The sequence below is a fragment of the Geotrypetes seraphini genome, chromosome 4 (genome assembly GCF_902459505.1).
Source record: "Geotrypetes seraphini chromosome 4, aGeoSer1.1, whole genome shotgun sequence".
In the NCBI taxonomy this organism is placed as follows: Eukaryota; Metazoa; Chordata; class Amphibia; order Gymnophiona; family Dermophiidae; genus Geotrypetes; species Geotrypetes seraphini.
Genome location: NC_047087.1, coordinates 274,476,983 through 274,504,346, shown reverse-complemented (window position 1 = coordinate 274,504,346; position 27,364 = coordinate 274,476,983). Strand labels below are relative to the sequence as shown.

At 45.8% G+C, this 27,364-nt stretch overlaps 1 protein-coding gene across 2 annotated transcripts in view; it reads left to right on the top strand.

Annotated features, from left to right (window-relative positions):
• LOC117359188 (proliferation marker protein Ki-67-like) overlaps window positions 1–27,364 on the top strand; it is a 244,544-nt gene that overhangs the window by 146,018 nt on the left and 71,162 nt on the right. For both annotated transcript variants that reach the window (XM_033941515.1, XM_033941514.1), the window contains exon 12: window positions 21,398–21,535. In XM_033941515.1, the coding sequence (XP_033797406.1) occupies window positions 21,398–21,535 (138 nt within the window). The remainder of the gene's footprint in view (window positions 1–21,397; window positions 21,536–27,364) is intronic.

Below are 27,364 nucleotides of genomic sequence, written 5' to 3'. Positions count from 1 at the left end.
CGTTCCACTATCATATGAGGCTATAATTTGTGGAACGATATTACATGTGAAACCCACTCTAGATAAATGAGTCATCTATTTATGATCATGACAGGTATAGCCATTCAACTGATAACGAGTAACTGGAAGAACCACGACAGAATAAGTTATACTTTTTGGTGGGTGTGCACCACATACAGATATGAAAAAATTAATGCAGAATTTAGGGGATTTAGTGATGTATTTAATAAAGTTTGGAGCCCATTGACTAAATTTGTAAAATTATAATAATGTATATTTATCTTATCTTTCCTTTTGTTCATTTACCTTTACTCATCCATGGGGTGTGGAGGGTTGGAGGGAGGGGAATATATATTGTTGGGGACATTTGGGTAACTTTATTCTTCATTTATACTATATATTATGTTATATTATGTTATTACTAGTTGTTTAGCCCGTTACATTAACGGGTGCTAGCAGCCCTTCTCCCTTACTTTTACCTCCTCCCTGTTCAGCAGCACCCCCCCTTATTCCCTGCTCCCCCTATATAGCAATAGTCCTTCTCCTTTTATCTCCCCCTGTCCAGCCTCACCCCCCCATGCCCTGCTCCCCCTGTCCAGCAGTAGCTCTTCTCCTTTACTTCTTGCTCCCACCCTGTCCAGCAGTAGCCCTTCTCCCTTACTTGTAAATTCCCCACTGTCCATTAGGAACCCTTCTCCCTTATCTGTAAACCGTGCAGCCTTACATTTTAGAAGTCCCCCACCCCATTCTGGCCAGTTCCCTTGCCAAATTTCAAAGCCGCAGGCAGTGGAGGCTCATCACCTGATCCCCGCTTACAGCGTCTCCGCACTCGCGGTCTGGTTGGCTCCCTTGCTGGTGCTTTTCGCAGTGTTGTCTCCTCTTGGGCTTCTCCGAGGGCTGGCTGGCTCCCATGAAAATGTTGTGTTGCTGCTCGGGGCCGCGGCTTCTCTCTGGAGGCGCACCAGCGTCGGAAGCCTTGTCGGCGTCGGAAGGGTAGCATTTTCATGGGAGCCAGCTTTCGGGGAGGCTTTGGATGCGGAGCCGGATGCGAGAGGAGCAGCCACCGTGGGCCGAAGTTAAATTTTGAATGTGCCACGGCGGCTCCCCTCACCATCGTTGCCTTCCTCGGAATCCTTTCAACGGCGCAAGATGGAGAGCAGGGAGGCTTGTCTGGCGCGCATGCGCGCTCCTACCAGCCACATCCTGACAGATCAGATCTCAGGGAACACGCGGTGAGAGTGCGCATGCGCGCTTAGCATTTTATTATTATAGATTATATGTAGTATAACTGAAAATCTTGAATGATGTATATGTTACCTATACAGATATTAGTGTAATGTATGTAATACCTACTGTTTGTTCATTTGTATGACACTGTTTTAGATTTAAAAAAGAAAAGAAAGATATAGTGGCACTATAAAAGGTTCAAAGAAGAGCGACCAAGATGATAAAGGGGATGGAACTCCTCTCGTATGAGGAAAGACTAAAACAGTTAGGGCTCTTCAGATTGGAAAAGAGACGACTGAGGGGAGATAATGATTGAAGCATACAAAATCCTGAGTGGAGTAGAATGGGTACAAGTGGATTGATTTTTCACTCCATCAAAAATTACAGACTCGGGGACATTCAATGAAGTTACAGGGAAATACTTTTTAAACCAATAGAAGGAAAAAAATTTCACTCACAGAATAGTTAAAGGTCTGGAATGTATTGCCAAAGGTTGTGGTAAGATCGGATAGCATAGCTCAGGGGTGCCTTGTGAGTTACTTTTAAAATGACCAAGTCAAAATGATCTACCAACAATAAAATTTTAAAACACACAAAGCACAATATACGCAGAGAAAATGTTAATTATCATTTGTATTGGGGGTTTTTATCAGAGGTCAAGGCAGATGACTTTAAAATATGCAATGTCACCTCAGTAACAACTATACAAAAATAGGCAAATATACCCCCTCCCCTTTTACTAAACTGCGATAGCGGTTTTTAACGCAGGAAGCTGCGCTGAATGCCCTGCACTGCTTTCGATGCTCATAGGCTCCCTGCACTAAAAACCGCTATTGCAGTTTAGTAAAAGGGGGCCTTAGTGCAAAATATAGACAGCAGATATAAATTCTCAAAACAGACATGTTTTGATCACTAAATTGAAAAAATCATTTTTCCTATTTTTCCTTTTTGTCAGGTGATTTCATGAGTCTCTGGTTGCACTTCTTTCTTCTGTAAAGCCAATATTTCTGCTTTTCTTTCTCTTTCCCTCTGGCCCCCCTCTTTCTTTCTGCCTTTCTTTCTCTCTCCCCCTGCTACCTCTTTCTTTCTGCCCTTCTCCCCCTGCCCCATTTCTCCTCTCTCCCCCTGCCCCCCTCTTTCTTTCTGCCTCTCGCACCATGCCTCCCTCTTTCTTTCTCCCCCTGCCCCTCTTTTTCTTTCTGCCTTTGCAATTTACTGGTCGATCACGATCGACCATTTGGGCACCCCTGGCATAGCTGTTTTTAAGAAGGGTTGGACAATTTCCTTGAGGAAAAGTCCATAGTTTGTTATTGAGCCACACCTGATATACAATAAAAAGAAGATAAGTCCTTAAATATCACCGAGTTGTTGGAAACCACAATGTATGAAAACACAGAGAGGACTACTTTATTAATATCTTTTGTTTTTGAAAAGATGTTAATGCAGTCATGAAATTATATTTTCATAACTCTCAAAGTTTGTTCTGTGGGGAAAAAAAAGTTTGGATGTTCCCTGATGTCACAAGAACTACGCAGGAGCGGAGGAAATTGTTTCTTGCCGTGAGAAATGAGACATTAACTCTTGGAGCAACATTCTTATTAGCATATCTTTGTAAATGTTTGGTAAAGTTTCTGGGAGTTAAATGTCTTTTTCACATCAGAACAATTATGATCCTTTCTGGATTTGAAGAACCTGGCAACTGGGAAGGGAGTCTGATCAGCATCCTTGGCATAAAGTGAACCACATGAATATTAATTTTTAATTGCCCTCAACCCCCAAAAGCAAAGCTAATAGAAATATAACAACCTGCAACTAATCCATTACACCATTCATACTCATATACAACAACACTTAAACATACGAGCCCTTAGCCAATTAAAATAGATCATATAAAAATGAATCATACAATGAAACCTGCTTAATTTTCATAGAAATAAAATGGCAAATAAAGGCTAAATGGCTCATCTAGTCTGCCTATCCGCAGTAACATTGTCTCTTTCTCTCTCTGAGAGATCCCATGTGCCTATCCCAGGCCCTTTTTTAATTCAGGCACAGTCTCTGTCTCTACCACCTCTTCCGGGAGACTGTGACACGCATCTACCACCCTTTCTGTAAAAAAGTATTTCCTTAGATTACTCCGAAGCCTATCACCTCTTAACTTCATCCTATGCCCTCTCATTGCAGAGTTTCCTTTCAAATAAAAGAGACTTGACTCATGTGCATTTATATTACGTAGGTATTTAAACATCTTTTATCATAACTCTCCCATCTTTTCTCCAAAGTATACAGATTGAGATCTTTAAGTCTGTCCCCATATGCCTTATGACAAAGACCATACACCATTTTAGTAGCCTTCCTTTTTATATCTTTTTGAAGGTGCAGCCTCCAGAATATTCTAAATGAGGTCTCAGCATAGTCTTATACAGGGGCATCAATACCTCCTTTTTCCTACTGGCCATACCTCTCCTTATACAACCAAGCATTCTTCTAGCTTTTGTCGTCAACTTTTCAACCTGTTTGGCCACCTTAAGATCATCACATACAATCACACCCAAGTCCCGCTCTTCTGTCGTGCACATAAGTTCTTCACCCTCTAAACTGTAGTTTCAAGTTTTATTAAAATTTTGATGTTTCGCAATATCATTAATTCAAAGCGATTTACAATTTAAAACAGGGTCTTAATTATTAACTAAAACCAACACAAACGGACCTGACGTACCAATACATAAGAGAAGTAGGGAGAACTACAATAAGTATAGTAAAGAATACATACAAGGAAAATACAAACGGAGAGTAAGAAACTTTAAAAGTATGATAGAAAGTTAAGAACTTTTTTTTTTTTTAATTCAATTTCTCAGAGCCTAAGACAGAGGATTAATGAGTTTAAGCAATGAATGGAATCAATAGAGACTCCAATAACTAGGTCTCAAAAGCATCCTTGTACAACCAGCATTTTAACAGTCCTTTAAATTTACTTAGTGATTTTTCTTCCTTAATAAATGATGGTAAGAAATTCCATATTCTGGGCGCTGTAACTGCAAAGATCGTATCTTGTCTTATATTTATTATACTAAGTGATGGAATTTCTAGGTTTTTGGCCTCTGATCTCAAACTTCTAGTAGAAATATATGGAATAATGTACCTTTCTAAAAATGATGGAGCTTTGGTTGTTAATATATTGAATGTTAATATTGCTATTTTGTAAGAGATTCTGTGAACAATTGGAAGCCAATGAGCTTTTTAAGAAGAGGCGTCACATGATCGAATTTTTTCCTATTCTTTATAATCTTAATTGAGGTGTTTTGCATTAAATTTTAGCTGTCAAATTTCAGACCATTCTTCAAGCTTTGCTTTTTCTTTCTTCATGTTATTCACACCATCCGGCATGTCTATTCTATTGCAGATTTTGGTATCATCCACAAAGAGGCAAATCTTATCCAACAACCCTTCAGCAATATCATTTATAAAAATGTTAAAAAGAACAGGCCCAAGAGAAGAACTTTGAGGCACACCACTGGTAACATCCCTTTCCTCAGAGCGATCTCCATTGATCACTACCCTCTCTCCTTCCCACTCACCCAATTCCTGACCCAGCCTATCACTTTGGGACCCATCCCGAGGGCACTCAGTTTATTAGACGTCTGTGTGGAACACTTTCAAAGGTTTGCTAAAATCTAAATACACCACATCTAGCGCATATCCTCTATCCAATTCTCTTTCTCCCAGTCAAAGAAATTGATCAGGTTTATCTGAAAAGACCTACCTCTAGTAAATCCATGTTGCCTCCGATCCTGTAATCCACAGGATTCCAGAAACTTGACCATTCTTTGTCTTAAAAGCGTTTCCATCAATTTGCTTACTACGTAGTGGCCCTGATTCTCCAAAAGTGCGTCCCGATTTTAGGCAGCTGTAGGCGTCCTACAGCTGTCTAATCAGCCAATCGGGATGCACGTTTTTTTTTTTTTTTAAATGCTCCCCAGGCAGGCCTGAAGGCGCCTCCGGGAGCCTAGGGAGACCCGCAAGATGCTTAAGCTCGCCTAAGGGCCTTAGGCGAACTTAGGCGACCCTACGCGTCTCCCTAGTAGAGGAGAAACGCAAAAATGTAGGCCAGCAAAATGCTGGTCTACATTGTAAGTAGACGCGGCCGCTATACTTATTGCGGCAAGGGATCTCCCTGCCGCTATAAGTATAGCGGGCCGCAGCCTGTCCGATCGCTGGCAGGAGGGTGCCCAAACCCTCCTGCCAGAAGATGCCCCCCCCCGACACTACCGACCGCCCCCCCCCCGTCCCGACACTACCAACCGCCCCCTCCCTTCAGCTAAGTTCACCTACCTCCAGATAATTCACCTACCTCGACTGAACTCATCTACCACCAGACAATCCTCCCCCAATTATCACACCTAATCACCCTTCAAGTAAACAGACCATAAAAAGATTGTAATCTTGCCTACTCTAACTGTATTCCATTTGCTAATATCACACTGCTAGGCACTGTCAGTTTTCTATCCAACCCATAAGATCCCCAAGAAAAAAAAAAAAAAAAATTGTATCCTCACTGGAAAATGTCCAGTAAAATCCTCTGTAATGTGATCATCACTGGAAATGTCCAGTCAAATCTTTTGTAATCCGCCTTGAACTGCAAGGTATAGGCGGAATAGAAATCCGTAATGTAATGTAATGTAATGTAATTACTGATCTCCCTCCCACCCCGACACTACCGATCGCTGGCAGGAGGGTGCCCAATCCCTCCTGCCCGAAGACGCACCCCCCCCCCCCCGGCGCTAACAACCCCCAAACCTCCACCCCACCAAACTAACCTTTTTTAAGGCCAGACGGTTCTTGCCCGTCCAGCCGGCAGGCCTGCCTCGTCGAAATGAGGCAGGCCTGCCCCTTCCCGGCCCATCCCGCCGAAGCCTAAGGCCTGATTGGCCCAGGCTCTAGAAGCCTGGACCAATCAGGCCTTAGCCATAGCGGGTCCGCCCATCCCCACTAAGTCTGATTGGCCAATCAGGCCTTAGATTAAGTGGGAATGGGCGGACCCGCTATGCCTAAGGCCTGATTGGTCCAGGCTTCTAGAGCCTGGGCCAATCAGGCCTTAGGCTTCGGTGGGATGGGCCGGGAAGGGGCGGGCCCGCCTCATTTCGACGAGGCAGGCCTGCCGGCTGGACGGCAAGAACCGTCTGGTCTCAAAAAAGGTTAGTTTGGTGGGGTGGAGGTTTGGGGGTTGTTAGCGCCGGGGGGGGGGAGGGTGCATCTTCGGGCAGGAGGGATTGGGCACCCTCCTGCCAGCGATCGGTCAGGGAGCTGCGGCCCGCTATACTTATAGCGGCAGAGAGATCCCTTGCCGCGATAAGTGTAGCGGGCCGTGTCAAATCTAACCCGATTCTCTAACCAGCGTCTGTAACATGGACGCCGGTTACAGAATCGGGGTTTAGTGTAGGCCGATTCTGAATAGGACGCCTCTCCCGGGCGTCCTATACAGAATCAGGGCCTAGGTGTCTTGCGGGCCTCGCCTTCAATATAGGCGGCCTGCCTGGGGAGCATTTTTTTTAAAAAAAACGTGCATCCCATTGGCTGATTAGACAGCTGTAGGACGCCTACAGCTGCCTAAAATCGGGACGCACTTTTGTAGAATCAGGGCCAGTATGCCTGTAGCCTAGAACCTTGAAAATATCTCTTCAAAGAGGATGGAGAATCTTCCCCGTAGTCACAGAAAGTTCGGCAGGAGCCATGCAAAGGAAGATGCCCAGCACCCTTTGGCTGTGCTCTACTATTCAGCAAGGTCTTCGGGAGATGGTCCATTAGCAAATTCATGAGGTCAACCAGATCCTTGCAAAACAACAACTGCCTCTGAAAAGGTAGCCGCGCCAGAGTTGCCTTGGAGGTGAAATCACCAGCCCACTGCCGAACCCAGAGCATTCGGCGGTTCGAAAAAGAATACGCTGATGCCCTTCGCCAGCACCATATCTGCCCTTCTCCAGTCCCACTCCTGATTCTAGAGACTCGTTGAAAAGATCATTCAGTGGCGCCGTCAGAACTTCCCTAGGTTCCTTCAGCACCCTCGGATGTACACCCTTCGGCCCCATCGCTTTGTCTATTTTTATTTTAGCTAGCTCTTCATGAACGCAACCCACTAAAAATTGATCAGGGTCTATTACTCCTCCATCCCTATTCATATTTGTCTTCTGTTGTCCCGCTCCCGGCGCTTCAGCCGTGAACACAGAACAGAAATATTTGTTAAACAATTCGGCTTTTATTAGCTTCTACATATTCCTCCCCTTCACCTTTGAGTCTTACAATGCCACTTTTGCACTTCTTCCTATCACTAATATATCTAAAAATTGTCTTATCTTCCCGTTTTACTGTGTCAGCTAATTTTTTTTCCATTTGCGTCTTTCAAGACTACACAACCAGCCTCTCTTAACCTTTGCAGATATTTTTGTCTGTCTTCCTCTTTCTTTGATCTTTTGTTGTTTATGAAAGCTTACCTTTTGAGAACTAAAGCAGCCTTATTTTCCTCTTATTTTTACTTACTTGCCTCACAAAAAGGTTTGTCACCCTTACAATTGCTTCTTTCAGTTTTGCCCACCGCATTTCCACTCCTTTCAGATGTTCCCATCCAGACAATAATTCCTTAACGTAAACTCCATCCGAACAAAGTTAGTTTTTTATAAAGTCTTGAACCTTTGCTTTTGAATGAGCCCTCTCTATACCCATCTTAATATTAAACTGTACCATGCAATGATTACTGGATGCCAAATAATCACACACTCTAACATCAGAAACACTTTCCCTGTTTGTAAGCACTAAATCCAGTATGACCCCATCCCACGTGGGTTCCATTACTAACTGCTGAAACAGTTCTCCTTGTAGAGAATCCAGGATCTCCCTACTTCTAGAAGACCCCACAATAGGGATACCCCAATCAACATCCGGCATTTCTTGTGAAGTTGTATGCAATGAGGTAGGGTGTTCCTCTTTGGTACAACGCTTCCAGGTAGGTTACTCATATATTAGTGGATTGCATAATCAAGTGCTGATACATTGGCATCCCAGGCAGCTTCAAAGATTATCAGGCAGTCTGTAGCCACCAAGTAGCTCTACCATTAACAGGCAGCGAGTAAATATCAGCAGATAGAATGGGTAGGGAGCAAGTTCAACCTCTGGGTAGATGCCACTCATATATGAGTGGATCGTGTCATCAAACAGCGTCAATGAGCTGGCATCCCGGGCAGATCCAAAAACAATCAAGCACAGTCTGTAGCCGTAACAAGCAGAAAGCAAATATCAAATACAGCAGGGAAGCAGTATTTGAGAGAATCCTTTTCAGTCTGCCATAGACTGTAGGATTAAAGATAAGAATCTACTTTCAAATAGATAATAGTCCTAAGCAAAAGCGATGGTTCAGAAATAAAGTGAATGTCCTCTAGTGGCCTAGCTAAAACCTTAACTTGTTGCTAGACTTGGCTTATATTCCACAAGCTGTTCCCTGGGAACTTGAAAGAGTTTAGGCTATTTGCCATAAAGAATGTGCCATCCACCTGTGCAAGATTATTAGTCACTTATCAGGAAAGACATGTGGCTGTTACTGTTACTGGAACAGAAAATGTTTTAATAAAGTATTGAATCATGGGATATGAAGGGTTATTTTGTTGTTAATATTTCTAGAATTGTTCTTTTCATGTTGAAAGATTTAACTAGGGGGTGGAACGAATGTTTAATGTAGGGAGAAAAAATACGTAGGGAGAAAAAATACAGTGAAATCAAACCTAGTTGTGGGAGATGAGCATGTGAAGGATACGGTATAGCATAGAGGGGGGCAATGCTGGGGAGAGTGGAATTGTTTGGTGGGAAAAGAATTCAAAGGAGTTAGGATGTTAGGAATTATTATAAAAAGGGGTGATATTTATGACTAAGTACATTATGATGCCTCTTTATTGCTCCATGGTGCAAACTCACCTTAAGTATTGCATTCACTTCTGTTCACCATATCTAAAAAAATATATAGCGGAATTAAAAAAGGTTCAAAGAAGAGCTACCAATATGATAAAGAGAATGGAACTCCTTTCGTAGGAGGAAAGACTGAAGATGTTAGGGCTCTTTAGCTTTGATAAGAGATGGCTTAGGGGAGATATGATTGAGGTCTATAAAATCCTGTGTACTGTAGAACAGGTAAAAGTGACTCAATTTGTTTTTACTCTATTAAAAATTACAGACACTAGGGGACAACTGTTGAAATTACAGGGAAATACTTTTAAAACCAATAGGGTGAAATTCTCTCTCACTCAATAGTTAAGCTGTGGAACTTGTTGCCATAGGATGTGATAACAGTGGTTAATGTAGATGGGTTTACAAGGTTTGGACAAGTTTCTGAAGGAAAAATCCATAGACTATCGATACAGATTTAGGGGAAGCCACTGCTTGCCCTGGGATCAGTAGCATTGAATGTTGCTACTGTTTGGCATTCTGCCGGGTGCTTGTGTCCTCGGTTAGCCACTGTGGAAACAAGATACTAGGCTAGATGAACCATTGGTCTGACCCAATATGGCTTATGTTCTTATGAGTTTAGGCCAGAGTTAGTTGGCAGTGGGAAGAACAAAATAATCAGGCCTTGTGATTTGCTGTTATAATACTTTAGGGGAAATTTCTCCAGAAAGTTACCGCCCATGGTCATCTGTTTTATAAATTATGTATGGTTGTAATAAACCTTGTTTAAAGGTGGAATATAAATAAAAATAAACTATATGATTAACATACATGACCTCACTGAGCTGCCTTCATTGAATAAAACATAGGTTATGAATATCTCAAATTTTTATAAATGTAGTATGACGCCTGTGTGGATTTAAATGGTTCAGTAAACTGTTGTTTTTAAATAACATTCTGTATTGCCTGGTAGACCGGTATAGTCTTTACGAATGGGTTATATACCTCACTGCTACCAGCAGGTGGAGACTGAGAACAAACTTGTATATCAGGATAGCTTCCCCTCTAGCAATCCAGTCTTCCTCAGTCTCCAGCAGCAGGTGATAAGCCTAATTCGGCTCTCCTCTTAGTACTGTTGGAATTTGTTTTGGACTCCTGGGTTCCCTTTTTGTGCCGGTCGGAGCTTGGTCAGGTCCTGTTTGGGGTTCCGTCCAACCTTGGGGATGATAAACCCGGTGGGTCTCGTGCTGGGTCCTTCCCCCCACCTTCCTCCACCTCCCCAAATTTTTGTAGAGGTGCCTCAGCCGGCAGCCTGGCCTCCTAGTTGGTCAAGCTTCCAGCTTTGAGAGCCGTGGAGTCTGTTCTAAGTTTGTTTGTTTTTGTTTTTTGTTTTTGTTTTTTTAATCCTGAGGTGTGCCAGTCTAAAGGGCTCATTTTACTTTAAAACTGCTGTTTTGATGGGTTTTCTCATCTAACCGACACTTTTCTTATAGCTAGGGCGTCAGTGAGCACTTTTAAAGGGAAAAAATGCACGAGTGACTCACGATCGGACTGTGCAAGCATTGTGCAGGCCGGATCAGTGGGGGAATCTCATCGGCAGCGGTTGCCAGCGGCCAGGGCACCCCACCGCATGTAACTCGTGAGTAGGCTTTGGATCGCGGGGAAGCCTGGACTTCCCCCAACACCCATGCGTAGGGTTCCCTAGCCGCCGACGGTCAGGGTGAAAAAGACTCCCTTACTGCTGGAGCAGCTGGGGATTCCCTTTTTGTATCGGTCAGTGTCTCAGCATCGGGAAGTCCCAAGCTTTTCAGGTGCGGCAGGCCACAGGAGCTCCGATTTTGGCAGTTTCCGGTCCATTATCGGCGGGAACCTCCTCCTTCATTTCTGTGACCTCAGGTGACCTTCCCCCTGTTCTGGAAATATAGGGGCAATGTATGGCTGGGTCCCCTGCTGGGGCAGGGAGTCCCTTGGGGCCACCAGGAGTTTTTCCCCTTGAGTTTGTTGGCACAATGTAAAGCCTATGTGCTGGCAGCAGGAGGTTCTGTGATCATTCGGGGGGAGGGGGTTGCCCTCGACATCTTCCCCAGTGCAGCCCCATACAGCGGTGGTTTTGCCCGCCCCCCCCCCCCCCCACACACACACACACACACACACACACTCCTCTCTTGTCCAAGCGCCCGAGAGTCTCTTGGGATAAGGATTTTTGCTCAGAGGAACAAGATGGTATTGACAAGGACCTGGACCTTTGGGGAGATTTCCAGGATCCTCTTGAGGGGCCAGATTCCGCCAGCGAGGGGATCGAGACCCCCCTCCCCCCGCCTGCTGGCGAAGATGCATCTGTGGTGCGCATTTTTCAGCGGGAAGAGCTTCATGAGCAAATTCTTCAGGTCTCGTCGGTTTTGCACTTTGAGAACACTGTATCGGAGCCCCTGCATACGGTGGGCCCCTTGCTTAAGGAAATCCACTCTGCTTCCTGCTCTTTTCCTATGCATCAGGATATTCAGAACATTATGCTCGCACAGTGGCAGGTGCCAGAAGCTCCCTTTCGTTTTGCACACTCCATGACCCAACTGTATCCCATTCCTGAAGGGGATAGGGACACTTTGAAGTCGCCTGTGGTGGACACAGTGGTCTTGGCCATCTCTAAGCGGCATACCGTGCCTGTTGAGGGTGGTGTGGCCTTGAAGGATCCTGAAGAACATAAGTTGGCATCCCTCCTTAAACAGAGTTTTGATGTGACAGCTCTGGCGGTCCAGGTGGCGATGTGTGACGGGCTGATGGCTCAGGCGTGTTTTCGTTGGACCGAGCATGTGCTTGATAGTAAATCTGAGGATTGGGAATTTCTAATGCGCGAAGTGGCAAAGATTGAATTGGGTGCTTCTTATCTTTCAGATGCCATGTATGACCTCTTGCTAGCTTCTGCAAGTCGTTGGCTTTTGGAGTGGCAGCACGCCGTACCTTGTGGCTTTGTGCTTGGTCGACGGATACGGTGTCCAAAGCTAAGTTGACAAAGTTTCCCTTTAAAGGATCTTCAGTGTTCTCCCTAGCACGTTTTAGCTGGGCGCTCCGCCTGGCTAATTTAGGTGAGCGCCCGGCTGTCATCTTGGAAAGTCGCGAATCAACCTGACTGATCGCAAACTTCACTAAGACTCAAAATAAATATTTTGGGTTTTGATACCACAGCTCCTCAGCTGCCTTGCACTGACCAAAGGAAGAGCCAACACTTAGATTGTTAGTTAATTTTCAACCATGTACCTTTTCTACTGGCTACTACCTCATTTATTGACCAATTGCAGAGTGTCGTGCTGGAAAATTTAGAGAGAGTTTTAGAATGCAGGTTAGTTTTTTTGGGGGGAATCTACGTTCCATGTATGGTTTCTGGAGAAGGCTGGTTTCTCCCCATTTGTGAAGGACATCGGACATTGGGCGTGGCCCGTGTGGCGGGAACATTTGGATATCGTTGGTTTTTGAAGCTATCAGGTGCCTGGAAAGGTCAGAGAGGGTGGACAGTAGATGTCCGACCTTTCTCTGTTCCATATGGCATCTTCCCTCTTTCTATGTCCCTTCAATAAACTGTATATCCTGTGCCCTTTCTCTCCTTTGTACATGATTCATTTCAGCTTCACCCCCTCCCCTATGCTTTGGCATCTCTCTCTTCTCCTTTCCTTCCTGCCTTCCTTCCCACTTCACCCCATGGTTTGGCATCTCTATCTCCTTCCCTTCTCTCCCCCCATGCCCTGGCATCTCCCTCCTCCCCCTCCCCCCATATGTACTGACATCTCTCCCCCCCTCCATGGTCTGGTAGCTCCTTTCCTTTCCCTCCCTCCCATGGTCTTGGCGCTCTTGCCTCTCCTCTCCCTGGTCTTCCTCCCCTCTCTCTCCCCAATTGGGTGCTGCTGCAGCAGCACTTCTCATCCCCCTTCCCAATTGGGTGCTGCTGTAGCATTTTTCTTCCCCTCCCCCTCCCCAATTGGGTGCAGCAGCAGCTTTTCTTTTCCCTCCCCCATTGGGTGCATCAGCTTCTCTCTTCCCCCGTCCCCCCAAAAAATTAGATGCAGCAGCAACATTTCTCTTCCCTTACCCCCAAAATGGATGCAGCAGCAGAATATTTCTCTTCCCCCTCTCCTCCCCTATTCGGTGCAGCACCAGCATTTCTTTTCCCATCTGTCCCAGCTCACAAACCCATCGGTAGAGTCGCTAGGCAAGTTGTAAGCTTCCCTCCATCGCTGATCTATCTTTCATAGGTCAGCAACGGAGGGAAGTTTTCAATTTGCTGCTTTTACTTGCTTCGGGCCTTCCTCTTTGCCGGGTTCTGCCTGCTTTCTGTTTCCGCGAAGGCAGGACCCGGCAGCGAGGAAAGTCCGAAGCAAGTAAAAGCAATAAGTTGTAAGCTTCTCTCCGGGGCTCTATCGTGTGCGTGCCGGCTTCCCTTCTCTTCTCTCCGAAACCGGAAGTTGCGTCCCGTGAGGGGGAGGGAAGAGAAGGGAAGCCTGCACGCACACGTTAGAGCCCCGGAGGGAAGCTTACAACTTACTGCTTTTACTTGCTTCAGGCCTTCCTCGCTGCCGGGTCTTGCCTTCGTGGAAACAGAAAGTAAGCAGGACCCAGCAATGAGGAAGGCCCGAAGCAAGTAAAAGCATGCTGGCAAAAAACAAACAAAAAAAAAGGCTGGCATCAAACAAAATTTTCGGCGGAGAGTCAGCCCAGGAAGGAGCATTGGCGGCAGCAGAAGGATTCGCTGGGAGGTCATCTAAATTAGCCAGGCAGTGCGCCTGGCTAAAAGGCCCTGAGGAGAACACTGCAGAGTACACTTCTCTCTCAATGTTTGTGGGAGTTAAGGGCAGAGCCTGGCCGCCAATATGGAAAAAATTGCAAATTTTAGGGCCGACTGACCCACCCCCGCCTCCCTCCTGCCTCCTGGACCTCTCCACACTGAATAACGTGCTGAACAAAGCAGCATTATCACCTTTTTACGCTGCCCCTAAATTGTGATCAAGAGGCTAAAAGAAAACAGCCAGCAATACCTGAGTATTGGAAAATTATTAATAAAAATAGTACAAATTTAATTTTCTCCACCACCAAATTTCCCCGTCCCGCCCCACCCGGCTACTTTTTCATGCCACCCTGCTGGAAAAATTTTCTGAAGATAACACTGGGTCCTTCTTGTTTGGTGAGGACTTGGACAAGTTGGTTCAGACTCTTAACTGATTCTAAAGTGCCTCGTTTGCCTGAGGATAGGCCTAGGCCACTGGTTCGAGGCGGTGCTGCTCATAGGTGTGGGTGTGATTTCCGCCACTTCTGCCCTGGTCGAGGGGCTGCTTCTTTTCAGTCTCCTGGTCTCTCTAGAGGCAGGTTTTTCCAGCACATACAGTCCTTTCGTGGGGCCCGCCAGGGTGCAGGTAGCACCTCCTCCGGGTCCCCTGCCGCCCATCCTGGCCAATGACTACGTGCTGGCGCCCGTCTTGGTTTCTCAGTGCCCAGCTGCGAGACTTGTATCTGAAATGGGCAGACATCATGTCCGATGAGTGGGTTCTGGAGGTGATTTGGATGGCTATGCTCTGGAGTTTGCCCTTTCCTTGCCAGATCGTTTCCTCGCTTTTCCCTCGCAGGTGATGTGGAAGCAGCAAGGCTTTCGCCAGACCCCTGCAAAGATTTTGGGATCTCCACGCAGTGGTTCCAATTCCTCCTCAGGAGTGGCGCACAGTTTGGTACTGGATTTACTTTGTGGTGCCAAAGAAAGAAGGGACTTTTCGGCCTATCCTAGATTTAAAGGGGGTCAACAGGGCTTTTTACGTGCTTTCCTTCTGCGTGGAAACTCTGCGGTCTGTGATTCTGGTGATTCAGTCAGAGTTTCTGACCTCTCTAGATCTGACAGAAGCCTACGTGCACATTCCCATTCGGGCCTCCCATCATCGCTTCCTGCACTTTGCAATCTTGGGGCAACACTATCAGTTATATGCACTTCCCTTTGGTCTGGCAACGGCTCCGCGGACGTTCTCCAAGGTGATGGTGATCATCGTGGCGGCGTTGCGAAAAGAGGGCATTCTAGGTAATCCCTACCTGGACGACTGGTTGATTTGAGCGAAGTCATTCCAGGAGAGCACATGGGTCACGGCTCGGATGGTGGAGTTTCTGCAGTCACTGGGATGGGTAGTCCCAAGCAGCACTAATAGAGAACAACGGAATCCAGAGGGACAACCAAAAACAGGGGAACAGGCTGAGGACGAAACAGACACACCACAGGAGGAGGATGACCGAGACGAGGCTTGGGGTCTGGCAACTCACGAGGGGGCCAGGAGCGCCAAACCACGAGGAAAAACAGCAAGAAAGGTGAACAAACGGGACTTACTTTGCCTATACACTAATGCTAGGAGCCTAAGGGCTAAAATGGGAGAGCTGGAAGTCCTAGCCAGCAAAAAGGGCCTAGACATAATTGGAGTCACAGAAACATGGTGGACTGATGACAATGAATGGGATGTGGCTTTACCAGGATTCAAACTCTACAGGAAAGATAGGTCTCACAAAAAGGGTGGAGGAATAGCGCTATATATAAAAGATTCCATACCTTCAACCAGGATGGAAACAACAGTAAGGGCGGACGACTTGGAATCACTATGGGTTAAGCTACCAGGAGGAACTGGAGCAGACATAAAATTGGGTCTGTACTATCGCCCACCTGGACAAACAGAAGAAATCGACCAGGATCTGGAGGCTGAACTGAGGCAGGTATGCAAAAGCGGAAGTGTGGTGGTGATGGGAGACTTCAACTACCCGAGAATAAACTGGAGTACTGGGCACTCAAACTGCATGAGGGAGACCAAATTCCTAGAGGTCACGAGGGATTGTTTCATGGAACAGCTGGTCACGGAACCAACACGGGGTGATGCCACTCTTGACCTAATCCTCAACGGACTAGAGGGACCCGCTAAGGAGGTGGCAGTACTAGCCCCACTAGGAAACAGCGATCACAACACGATCCAGTACAGGCTAGAAATTGGATCATCAAAGGTGAAAAGAACTACAACGGCTGCACTTAACTTCAAAAAAGGGAATTATGATGCCATGAGGAAAATGGTGGGAAAGAAACTCAACGACAGCGCAAGGAAGATGGGAGTCCGTAGAAAATGCCTGGACCATACTCAAGGGCACAGTGCACGAAGCACAGAACCTGTGCATCCCCAAGTACAGGAAAGGGTGCAAAAAAAATAGAACAAAAAACCCAGTGTGGATAACAAATGCAGTGAAAAAGGCGATAAGTGACAAGAAAGCATCATTCAAAAAATGGAAAAAGGACAAAACAGAGGAGAACCAAAAGGAGCACAAAAAACACCAAAAGGAGTGTCATCGAGTGGTTAGGAAAGCAAAAAAAGAATATGAAGAGAGACTGGCAGGGGAAGCAACAAACTTCAAATCATTCTTCAGGTACGTTAAGGGGAAGCAACCAGCAAGGGAGGAAGTGGGACCCTTGGATGATGGGGACAGAAAGGGAGTGGTAAAAGAGGAAAAGGAGATAGCTGACAGACTAAATAAGTTCTTCACGTCAGTTTTCACGAGGGAGGACACAACCAACATTCCGGAGCCCGAGGAGATCGTAAAAAGAGAGCAGGATGAAAATCTGGTCCAGCTAGAGGTGAGCAAGGTGGATGTCCTCAGGCAGATAGACAGGCTAAAGAGCGACAAATCGCCAGGTCCAGATGGCATTCACCCAAGGGTACTCAAGGAACTAAGGAACGAAATAGCTGAGCCTTCTGACCTTCTGACTCAGGGTCCCATTCCAATGTTTGATCCGGGTCCCTTCTGTCTTACGGCTTGGCTCTTCGACAAATATGCAACCTATCCTTAAAAACTGGAGAGATTCCGGAAGACTGGAAAATAGCAAATGTCACGCCCATCTTCAAGAAAGGCTCAAGGGGAGACCCAGGAAACTACAGGCCAGTGAGCTTGACCTCGGTCCCGGGAAAGATGATGGAAGCACTGATTAAAGACAGCATCTGGGAACACATCGACAACTATGGGCAGCTAAAGTCGAGCCAGCATGGCTTCTGCAAGGGCGGGTCATGCCTCACGAACTTATTATACTTCTTTGAGGGGGTAACCAGCCAGGTGGATAAAGGGGAATCCATAGATATCATTTACCTTGATTTCCAAAAAGCCTTCGACAAGGTGCCACACGAAAGACTACTAAGGAAGCTATGGAACCATGGGGTGCAAGGGGAGTTCCACCGATGGATCAAAAACTGGCTGGCGGACAGGAAACAGAGGGTTGGAGTAAAGGGACATTACTCAGACTGGCAATGGGTCACGAGCGGAGTTCCACAGGGGTCGGTGCTGGGACCGTTCCTATTCAATATATTCATTAACGACCTGGAGGCAGGAACAAAATGTGAGGTTATTAAATTTGCGGATGACACCAAACTATATCGCAAGGTCAATAACATGGAGGACTGCGAAGATCTCCAAAAAGATCTGACAACACTGGAAAAATGGGCCAAAAAGTGGCAAATGAGTTTCAACATAGGGAAATGCAAGGTCATGCATATAGGGAAAAAAACCCCGATGTTCACTTACAAAATGGGGGGATCAGCACTAGGGTTGAGCGACCTTGAAAGAGACCTGGGAGTGATGGTAGACACAACATTGAAGGCGTCGGCGCAGTGTGCCACGGCCTCAAGGAAAGCAAACAGAATGTTGGGTATCATTAAGAAGGATATCACGACCAGGACAAAGGAAGTCATCCTGCCACTGTATCGTGCTATGGTTCGCCCGCACCTGGAGTACTGTGTTCAGTTCTGGTCACCGTACCTCAAGAAGGACATTGAGGTACTTGAGAGGGTCCAGAGAAGAGCAACTAAGTTAATAAAGGGCATGGAGGACCTCTCATATACTGACAGATTGAAAAAGCTGGGGCTTTTCTCCCTGGAAAAGCGGAGACTTAGAGGAGACATGATAGAAACCTTCAAGATCATGAAGGACATAGAAAAAATAGACAGGGACATCTTTTTCAAATTAAGGGGATCAATAAGTACAAGGGGGCACTCAGAGAAATTGAAAGGGGAGAGGTTTAGAACAAACGCCAGGAAGTTCTTTTTCACACAGAGGGTGGTGGATGCGCTACCAGAGGATGTGATAAATAGGAGCACGCTACAGGGGTTCAAAGAAGCTTTGGATAGGTACTTGGAAGACAAAGGGATTGAGGGGTACAGATAAGAGTAGAGGTAGATTATAGGGATGGGATTAGAGGTAAGTTACAAAATTAATCAGGGACCACTGTTCAGGCACTAGACCTGATGGGCCGCCGCGGGAGCGGACCCCTGAGCAAGATGGACCTCTGGTCTGACTCAGCGGGGGCAACTTCTTATGTTCTGTCCAAGAGCCGATTGTCTCCATCTCAGCACCTGGAGTATCTAGGAGTACTGTTTGACTCCTCCTTGGGGAAGGTCTTCCTTCCGGAGACCCGAGTAAGCAAATTGCAATCTCAGATTCACCTGCTTATGGCGTCCCAGTGTCCTCGGGTGCAGGATTTCCTCCAAGGCTTGGGGGTCGATGGCGGCTTCCCTTGATGTGATGAGGTAATCTCAGACCCACATGCGTCCTCTTCAGTATGCTCTTCTTCGGAGGTAGTTGCCTCAGAGGCAAAGTCTGGATCACCCTGTTCCGCTTCCGGGCTTGGCTCGGTGCAGTCTTCGTTGGTGGCTCCAGACCTCCCATCTTGTACACAGGCGAGTCTGGACCAGCCGCAGTGGACGGTGCTGCTCACGGATGCCAGTCTTCTCAGTTGGGGAGCTCAGTATCTAGGTCACTTAGCTCAAGTCATCTGGTCCATGGAAGAGGCTTCTTGGTTGATCAATGTCTTAGAGACCAGAGCCATCCGTCTGGCACTGTTAGCCTTCCAGTCCTTTCTGATTGTCAAGTCAGTCAGGGTTCGTTCAGACAATGTCACGGTGGTGGTCTATGTCATAAGAACATAAGAATTGCCGCTGCTGGACCAGTGGTCCATCGTGTGCAGTAGTCCGCTCATGCGGCGGCCCCCAGGTCAAAAACCAGTGCTCTAAATGACTCCAGCCTCACCTGCGTACGTTCCAATCATCAGAGGGGCACCAGGAGCACTCTGGAGGCACAGGAGGCAGCTCTGCTCATGGTCTGGGCAGAGTCTCATCTTCAGGACATATCAGCCTCCCACACAGCCGGAGTAGAGAATGTTCAAGTGGACTTCCTAAATCGTCACATGCTAGATCCCAAAGAGTGGTGTCTAAGCCTCGTGGCCTTTCAGTTGATAGTGCAGTCTTAGGATCAGCTCCTCATGGACCTGATGTCCACAAATGTCAACGCCAAAACGCCCCGCTTCTTCAGTCATCACAGAGACGATCAATCCGAGGGCCTGGATGCTCTGGTTTAACCATGGCTAACGGGGCTGTTGTATGTGTTCCCTCCGTGTCCATTAGTGGGCAGAGTTCTTCTCCACATAGTTCAACATCTGAGCCTTGTGGTTCTGGTGGCTCCAGATTGGCCCAGGCGGCCGTGGTATGCGGATCTGGTGGCGGATCCTCTCCCTCTGCCTCTCTTGGATGACCTTCTGACTCAGGGTCCCATTCCAATGTTTGATCCGGATCCCTTCTGTCTTACGGCTTGGCTCTTGAAAGGGTTCGCCTAGGTAAGAAGGGGTATTTAGATAAAGTGATCTCAACTCTCTTGGGGTTACGGAGGCTTTCTTCCTCTCGGGCTTATGTGAGGGTTTGACGTATATTTGAGGAGTGGTGTGCTGCGTGTGGAGTGGTCTCTTTTTGCGCTTCCTTCCTAACATCTTAGAGTTCTTGCAGGATGGCCTGGACAGGGGACTGGCTTGGTCTTCTCTCTGGGTTCAGCTTGCGGCCTTATCAGCCTTTCGGGGGTTCTTAAAAGGTCAGCATTTGACTGCCATTCCTGATGTGATTCGCTTCTGTGGGTTGCCATATTGCTCAAGCCTCCCATACGACTTTCTCTTCCATTCTTGGGATCTGAATCTGGTTCTGTCCATTCTAGTGCACCCGCCTTTTGAACTGTTGGGCGACTGCTCTTTGAAGGCCCTTACTCATAAAGCGGTCTTGATGGCCATTACTTCTGCTAGACATGTTTCTGAGATGCAGGCTTTCTCTTGTAGGGCTCCCTTCATGGAGTTTCTAGGGAGTGGGTTGTCTTGAGGCCTGTTCCTTCCTTTCTGCCAAAGGTAGTTTCTCCTTTTCATGTCAGTCAGGCAGTGGCCTTCCTGGTGTTGGGTAGCTGGGTGGGCTCTTCTGTGCAGGGACAGTTGCGCAAGTTGGATGTCATCTGCTCTTATGTGCAGATGACCCATGAGATCAGGAAATCAGATCATCTCTTTGTTCTTCTAGCGGGTCCTCGTAAGGGGGATGGCACTTCTAAGGCTACTATTGCACGCTGGATTAAGGAGACTATTGCTTCCACTTATCTTCTGAAGAAACAGTCTGTTCCAGAATTTCTCAAGGCTCATTCCACTCGGGGTCAGGCAGCTTCTTGGGCTGAGTCTTCTCTAGTGCCTCCAGTGGATATTTGCAAGGCTGCAGTTTGGTCTTCTCTGCATTCCTTTGTCAGACACTACCGTGTGGATGTTCAAGCACGTAAGGATGCGGTCTTTGGTGCACGTGTTCTGGTGTCGGCCCTTCGATGTCCCACCCTTGATGGGTACTGCTTTGGTACATTCATTTGTAAAGACTATACCGGTCTACCAGGCAATACAGAAGGAGAAATTAGGTTCATACCTACTAATTTCCTTCTGTTAGCCTGTAGACCAGTATAGTTCCCCGCCCTATCTGTCTTTGTGCGGTAATTGCGGGTTTTTATTTTGCTCGCAGTCAGATTTTGTTTTTCTGCGGGTTCTAGAATTTTTCTAGGGATGGGGAGAATTAAGAACAGCGGCTATGGCTTAGCTGGTGAGCTGTGGGGATATTTTCTATATCAGGGTTTAGTTCTACACATGTTCCAACAGTTGTTTACAAGTGTTTGTTGTTTTTACACTCCTGTTCGGAGTATATTTTACTGTTTTCAGTTGAAATTTTTCTTAAGTTCTGCTTGGCTATTCGGCAGACTGGATTGCTAGGGGGGAAGCTATCCTGATATACAAGTTTGTTCTCAGTCTCAACCTGCTGGTAGCAGTGAGGTATATAACCCATTCGTAAAGTCTATTCCGGTCTACAGGCTAACAAAAAGAAAATTAACAGGTAAGAACTTAATTTCTCCTTATTTATTACAGGTTTAGTTGAGCTTTTTAGCACACCTGTAAATGAAAAAGAGAGGCGAAATTCACGGCTGTCTCGAGTTCCAAAAACTGATGTTAACCCAACTCCTTTCCTGGCTGAAATTTCACAGATGCTTACACCTAAAGAATCAGGTTGGTATTTTGTTGCTGTTTATAAATACTAGTTTTTAGCGCATCTGAGCAGCTGTATAGCATCATTGGAAGCTTCCTTTCCTAGGTAGTAAGCTAGCTGCTTGGTCCTGCAGTGATACTGACACATTCCTTTAAGTATTTTTGTCAAAATAGCCACTGTTGGATATATAGTGTAGATCACTGTTATATAATTGAAATTTTGGAGCTGTGACCAATGAAAATCTCCAGAAAGGCATACTAAAGGATTTGAATTTCCTTACATGTGTTTTTCCTATTGTTTAATGGACATTATGCAGAACACCCTTTCCTCCATCTCCTCAGTGGCGTACCAAGAGGGGCCGGAGGGGAGGTCTGCCCCGGGTGCACGCCCCAAGGGGGTGCACAGCTGGCCACCCACCGGGGAATAGGCTGCCACTGGCCATTGGGAACAGGCCGGCGCCGAGTTCTCCCTCCCTGCTTCTCTTCTCCGCTGCCTGGCTGGCCCGGAACGTCCTCTCCGACGTTAGAATTGACGTCGGGTGGCGAGAGTTGTTCGGCCCCATGGGGAAGAGAAGCAGGGCGAACTCGGCGCCGGCCTGTTCCCGATGGCCAGTGGCAGCCTTTCCCCGGCGGCAGTGACAGCATGTTTCCCAATGGCAGTGGCATGGGGGGAGGGCAGGGAGAAAGAAAGAAAGGGGGGGACAGGGAGACTTAAAGAAAGAAAGGAGGGGACAGGAAAACAGAAAGAAAGAAAGGGGCAGGGTGAAACAAAGAATGAAAAAAAAAAATGGGGCATGGGGAGAGAGAGAGAGAGAAAGACAGACATAGAGAAAGAAAGAGGGCATGCAGAGAGAAAAAAGAAGGGGGCAGGATGAAAGAAAGAAAGAAATCGGGCACGGAGAGAGAGAGAAATACAAACATTGAGAAAGAAAGAGGGCATGGGGAGAGAGAAAGAAAGAAGGGGGTAGGGTGGAAGAAAGAAAGAAATGGGGCACGGAGAGAGAAAGACAGACATACAGAAAGAAAGGGGGCATGGAGAGAGAAAGAAAGAAGGGGGCAAGATGAAAGAAAGAAAGAAATGGGGCACGGAGAGACGGAGACAGACATAGAGAAACAAAGGGGACATGGAGAGAGAAAGAAAGAAGGGGGCAGAGTAAAAGAAAGAAATGGGGCAAGGAGAGAGAGAAAGACAGACATACAGAAAGAAAGGGGGCATGGAGAGAGAAAGAAAGAAGGGGGCAAGATGAAACAAAGAAAAAGTTGGGAGAGGGAATGAGGTCTGGAGGAGTGGAAGCATACAGGAGGCTGAAAGAAGGGAAGAAATATTGGATGCACAGTCAGAAGAATAAAGTGCAACCAGAGACTAATGAAATTACCAAACAAAGGTAGGAAAAATGATTTTATTTTCAATTTAGTGATCAAAATGTGTCCATTTTGAGAATTTATATATGCTGTCTATATTTTGCACTATGGCCCCCTTTTACTAAACCGCAATAGCGGTTTGTAGCAGCGTCGAGAGCAGCGTGGGGCATTCAGCGCAGCTCCCTGCGCTAAAAAACGCTATCGCGGTTTAGTAAAAAGGGAGGGGATATATTTGTCTATTTTTGTATAGTTATTCCTGAGGTGACATTGCATAAAGTCATCTGCCTTGACCTCTTTGAAAACCCACGGAATATAAATGATGATTGCGTAGTGTGCTTTGTGTTTTTAAAATTTTATTGTTGGTAGATTATTTTGAATTGGCCACGAAGGTAAGGGGGAGGGAGGGAGGGGAGCTGCTGAAAGACATCTAGTAATCCTTGCAGGCTTGACTGTGCAGGGAATTATTTTTGTAAAATCATGTTTTGTTATGTGACTGGCATTATCTAGACCAGGGGTGCCCACACTTTTTGGGCTTGCGAGCTACTTTTAAAATGACCAAGTCAAAATGATCTACCAACAATAAAAAAATTTTAAAAACCCCACAAAGTACACTGAAAGGCAGAGAAAATGTTAATTATCATTCATATTCCGGGTTTTTTTCAAAGAGGTCAAGGCAGATGACTCTATGCAATGTCATCTCAATAACAACCATACAAAAATAGACAAATATAACCCCTCCCTTTTTACTAAACCACATAGCAGTTTTTAGCGCAGGGAGTTGCGCTGAATGCCCCACGCTGCTCTCGACGCTCATAGGCTCCCTGCGCTAAAAACCGCTATTGTGGTTTAGTAAAAGGGAGCCATAGTGCAAAATATAGACAGCAGATATAAATTCTCAAAACAGACACATTTTGATCACTAAATTGAAAATAAAATCATTTTTCCTACTTTTGTTTGATGATTTCATGAGTCTCTGGTTGCACTTTCTTCTTCTGACTTCTTCTCACTTCACACTGGCTGCACTTCTTCTGACATCTTCTGATTTCAGCCCACTCCTTCTTTCAGCCTCCTATATGCTTTCTCTCTTCCATACCTCATTCTCTCCCCAACTTTTTCTTTCTTTCTCCCTGCCTCCTGTTCTTTCTTTCTCTCCGTCTCTCCATGCCCACTTTCTTTCTGTCTCCCTGCTTGCCCCCTTTGTTTCTTTCTCCCTGCCCTCCCCCAAGCCACTAGGTTTGCCATCGCCACCGGGGAACAGGCCTCCAAGCCATCACCCCCCAAGCTCTGCATGCAGAAGCTTTGCACTGACCAGCATTCTGCTCCCCTTCAATTCTGATGTCGGAGAGGAAGTTCCGGGCCAGCCAGGCAGCGATTGGCTGGCCCAGAAATTCCTCTCCGATGTAAGAATTGATGTCGGGGAGAGGAATGCTGGTCAGCGTTAGGCTTCTGCAGGCCCAAAGGCCGAGGAAAAGAAAAGAAAAAAAGCCAGTCTTCCATGAGAGCCGTTCCAGTCTCTTTTTAGCACGACACTCAACTTCCCATTTTCAGGCTCAAGACGTCAGAGCAGCAGCAGCAGCTCCGGCATTTTTGGGCAGAGCACCTCCTGCTCTCGACCGCCTTTCTCCAGTCTGGCTTGTCAATTCCGCCAGGGGCAGCCGGCGCTCAGCTCTCAAGGGTCGTGACTTCCCTAGACCTCCCTCCCGCCTTCTCCCGAAGGAAGTGACTTCATCCCCCAGTCGGAAGACGGGTTCTGGCAGTCGGGCAGGAAGGGCGCAGCAAGAATGTGTGTGCGTGGGGAACCTTGGGGAGATTCCGGTGGGGAACCTTGGGGAGAGGAAGGCTGATCGGCCGGCCGATTGGAACGGCAACACGAGATCGACTGGCGTTGCCTTCCCGATCGACCGGTCGATCGCGATCGACGTGTTGGGCACCCCTGATCTAGACTTTAATTTCTATGAATGAATAGAATGAAAATGATATAAAATTACTTGCTTGTTTTTATGTGCGTGCGCTGAGGGAAAGTGGAGAGAGAGTGGGCTGAGGATGCTGAAGGGAAATGGGGAAGAGAGTGGGGAGAAGACGCTGATTTATAAATTGACAATTGTACAGAATATTGTTTCTTTTTATACTTTAATATAATAAGTTCAATATAAAACAATTCAAGGTTTGTGTGGATGGAATCAGGTGGTTTGTGGGGATGAGGACCGAGCTTACGGGGATTAGTCCAATAAAATGGTATTTTCTTATTTCTCATTATTAGTTTTATTTTTATTTGTTAATTTGTAAAGTGGTGATTGTTATGTATCAGTTTTTTTCAAATTTACATCTACTGTCTTTATATTTTGCACAGTATTGGAGGACATATGTATTACTGTTTTTGTGGTGTTGCATTGTATGCAAAGTCTGGTTTCTTGGCAGTTCAGTTTAACTTTTGTCTACATATTTCTATTTTTAGTTTGTGATTATTCCATATTGGGCGAGGGTGTATCTGTCTGTGTGTATGAAAGGGACATGGCTTTCTGATAGCATCGACTGTACAGGATCAATTGACTGTGCAGAATCTGGCTTGTTTAGTTTTAGAATGTATGTGTTGGTGTTCTAGTGCTCACTGCAGTGTTTAAGATGCTGCCTTTTCCTAGGTACACTTTTGTTGTGCGATATGTGGATTGTTACTAAAAATCATATTTTTCATATAGATGGGGGGGGGTCAAAAAATGATGGGCCCCGGGTGTCACATATGCTAGGTACGCCACTGCATCTCCTTTTTTATTCTAAATGAACTCAGAGGTTTGGGAGGAGCTGTAGGGGAGAAGGAGGCCACTACATCCTTTTATAGATTTCTTTTTTTTTTTTCATTCTACTCCAGTTTCTTAAACAGAGTCTCAGTATACAGTCTAAAGTTACAAGGTTAAATGTTCAAACATCAGTATGCTCTACCCAAGTTCTTTTATTAGATAAGATAATTCTAGATCTGTTTCTGCTCTGCATTCTTCAGGTCACATTCACATCTTTCATTCTAATCTAGCCAGAGAAACTGAATATGCTCGGGTGCAATTTCAGTTTCAATTTTAATTTCTAGCCAGATAAAATGGATATGCTCAGTTGCAATTTAGCATATGCAAGTTTTAATAGCATATCATAGTACCATTGGGTATTGTTCCAGTACTGAAATCAAGCCACACCTTTGTCACAGATCCTTTGGTTTTACATTGATCTTTATTTAGTGAATTACTGTTCTACTTGTTACACTTCTCTGCAGTATGCTGGGATTTTGTCTAAGATGTTGCAACCTCTAGACCAGGGGTGTCCAACCTTTTGGCTTACCTGGGTCGCATTGGCCAAAAAAAAATGTTTCTGGGGGCCACACAAACGTGCAAACTCTGCAGCAAGACAGAGGAGGGACCCTTGGGCAGCGGAGGAAAACACTGCATCGCCCTTGACCGGGGCCACACAAAATACTTCACAGGGCTGCAGGTTGGACACCCCTGCTCTAGACTATTTCTAGGTCACCTCATTTTTACTGATAATATATTTGTTCCTGCTAACATAATGCAGTCATGTAAAACTGAAAACTGCTCTATGGTGCAATTGAAAGTCTGTAATATTGGTTCATCATTGGAATCATTTTAAGTGACTCGGAGGTCTTTAAAAAAAATAAGAAAAAACTTTTCTTTGTTTATGACCTCATATGATCTTCTGTTATAACCATTTCTTAATGGTCTCGCAGAGTTATTTTACTTCTTGTTTTTAATAAGAGAGGAGGAGTTAGGGGCTGCGGAGGAGGAGCAGAATAGTTAGTCTGTTTGACTTTTTCTGCCTTTATACTTATGTATTTCTGTAGGAATAATGTGGTGTGCTTTTCTTCCACACACAAGATTTTATTCTGAGTTTGTTGGGTTTTTTGCGGCTTCTGTGCAACAGTTTAATTTCTCCTTATTTTGTTTTTCTCACAAAAGAAGATGAGAAAACATTGAGGTTTTTCTCACAAGATAATGTGAGAAAGCATTGAAGTTACCATTTCCTCTCAAGTTTTCTGATTTTGGTGACCATTTTTCTAGAACATTCTCTATTGCTTCCTAAGTGGATTCTATTCATCACCTTAACTCGGCAGACACTTTGCCTCTCTTCATTAGTTGGGTCATACTCAACTCTACTGTATCTCCTTATCTTCAGTTGATGCCGTTGGCTCAGGAGTAATTTATTTGACATTTTGGGATAATGCATGGCTAAATTCAGGTTACCCATGTTTCCTATTCTATTTTGAACTAAGAGTGTACAGGAGTTCAATGACATGGGTTTGTTACTTTGGTTTTCCTTTTACCTTCTTAAGTACTCCTGCTTCATAGGACACTTATACTAGGAGTCACATCTATCATGGCATGTTTCTCCATTCCTTATTTACTTTGATACAATTTTATGTATTTTAACTCCCAAGTTTCTAACAAGCCAATCAGGGCCTTAGGCCCCTCCCCGTGCATCACATAATGC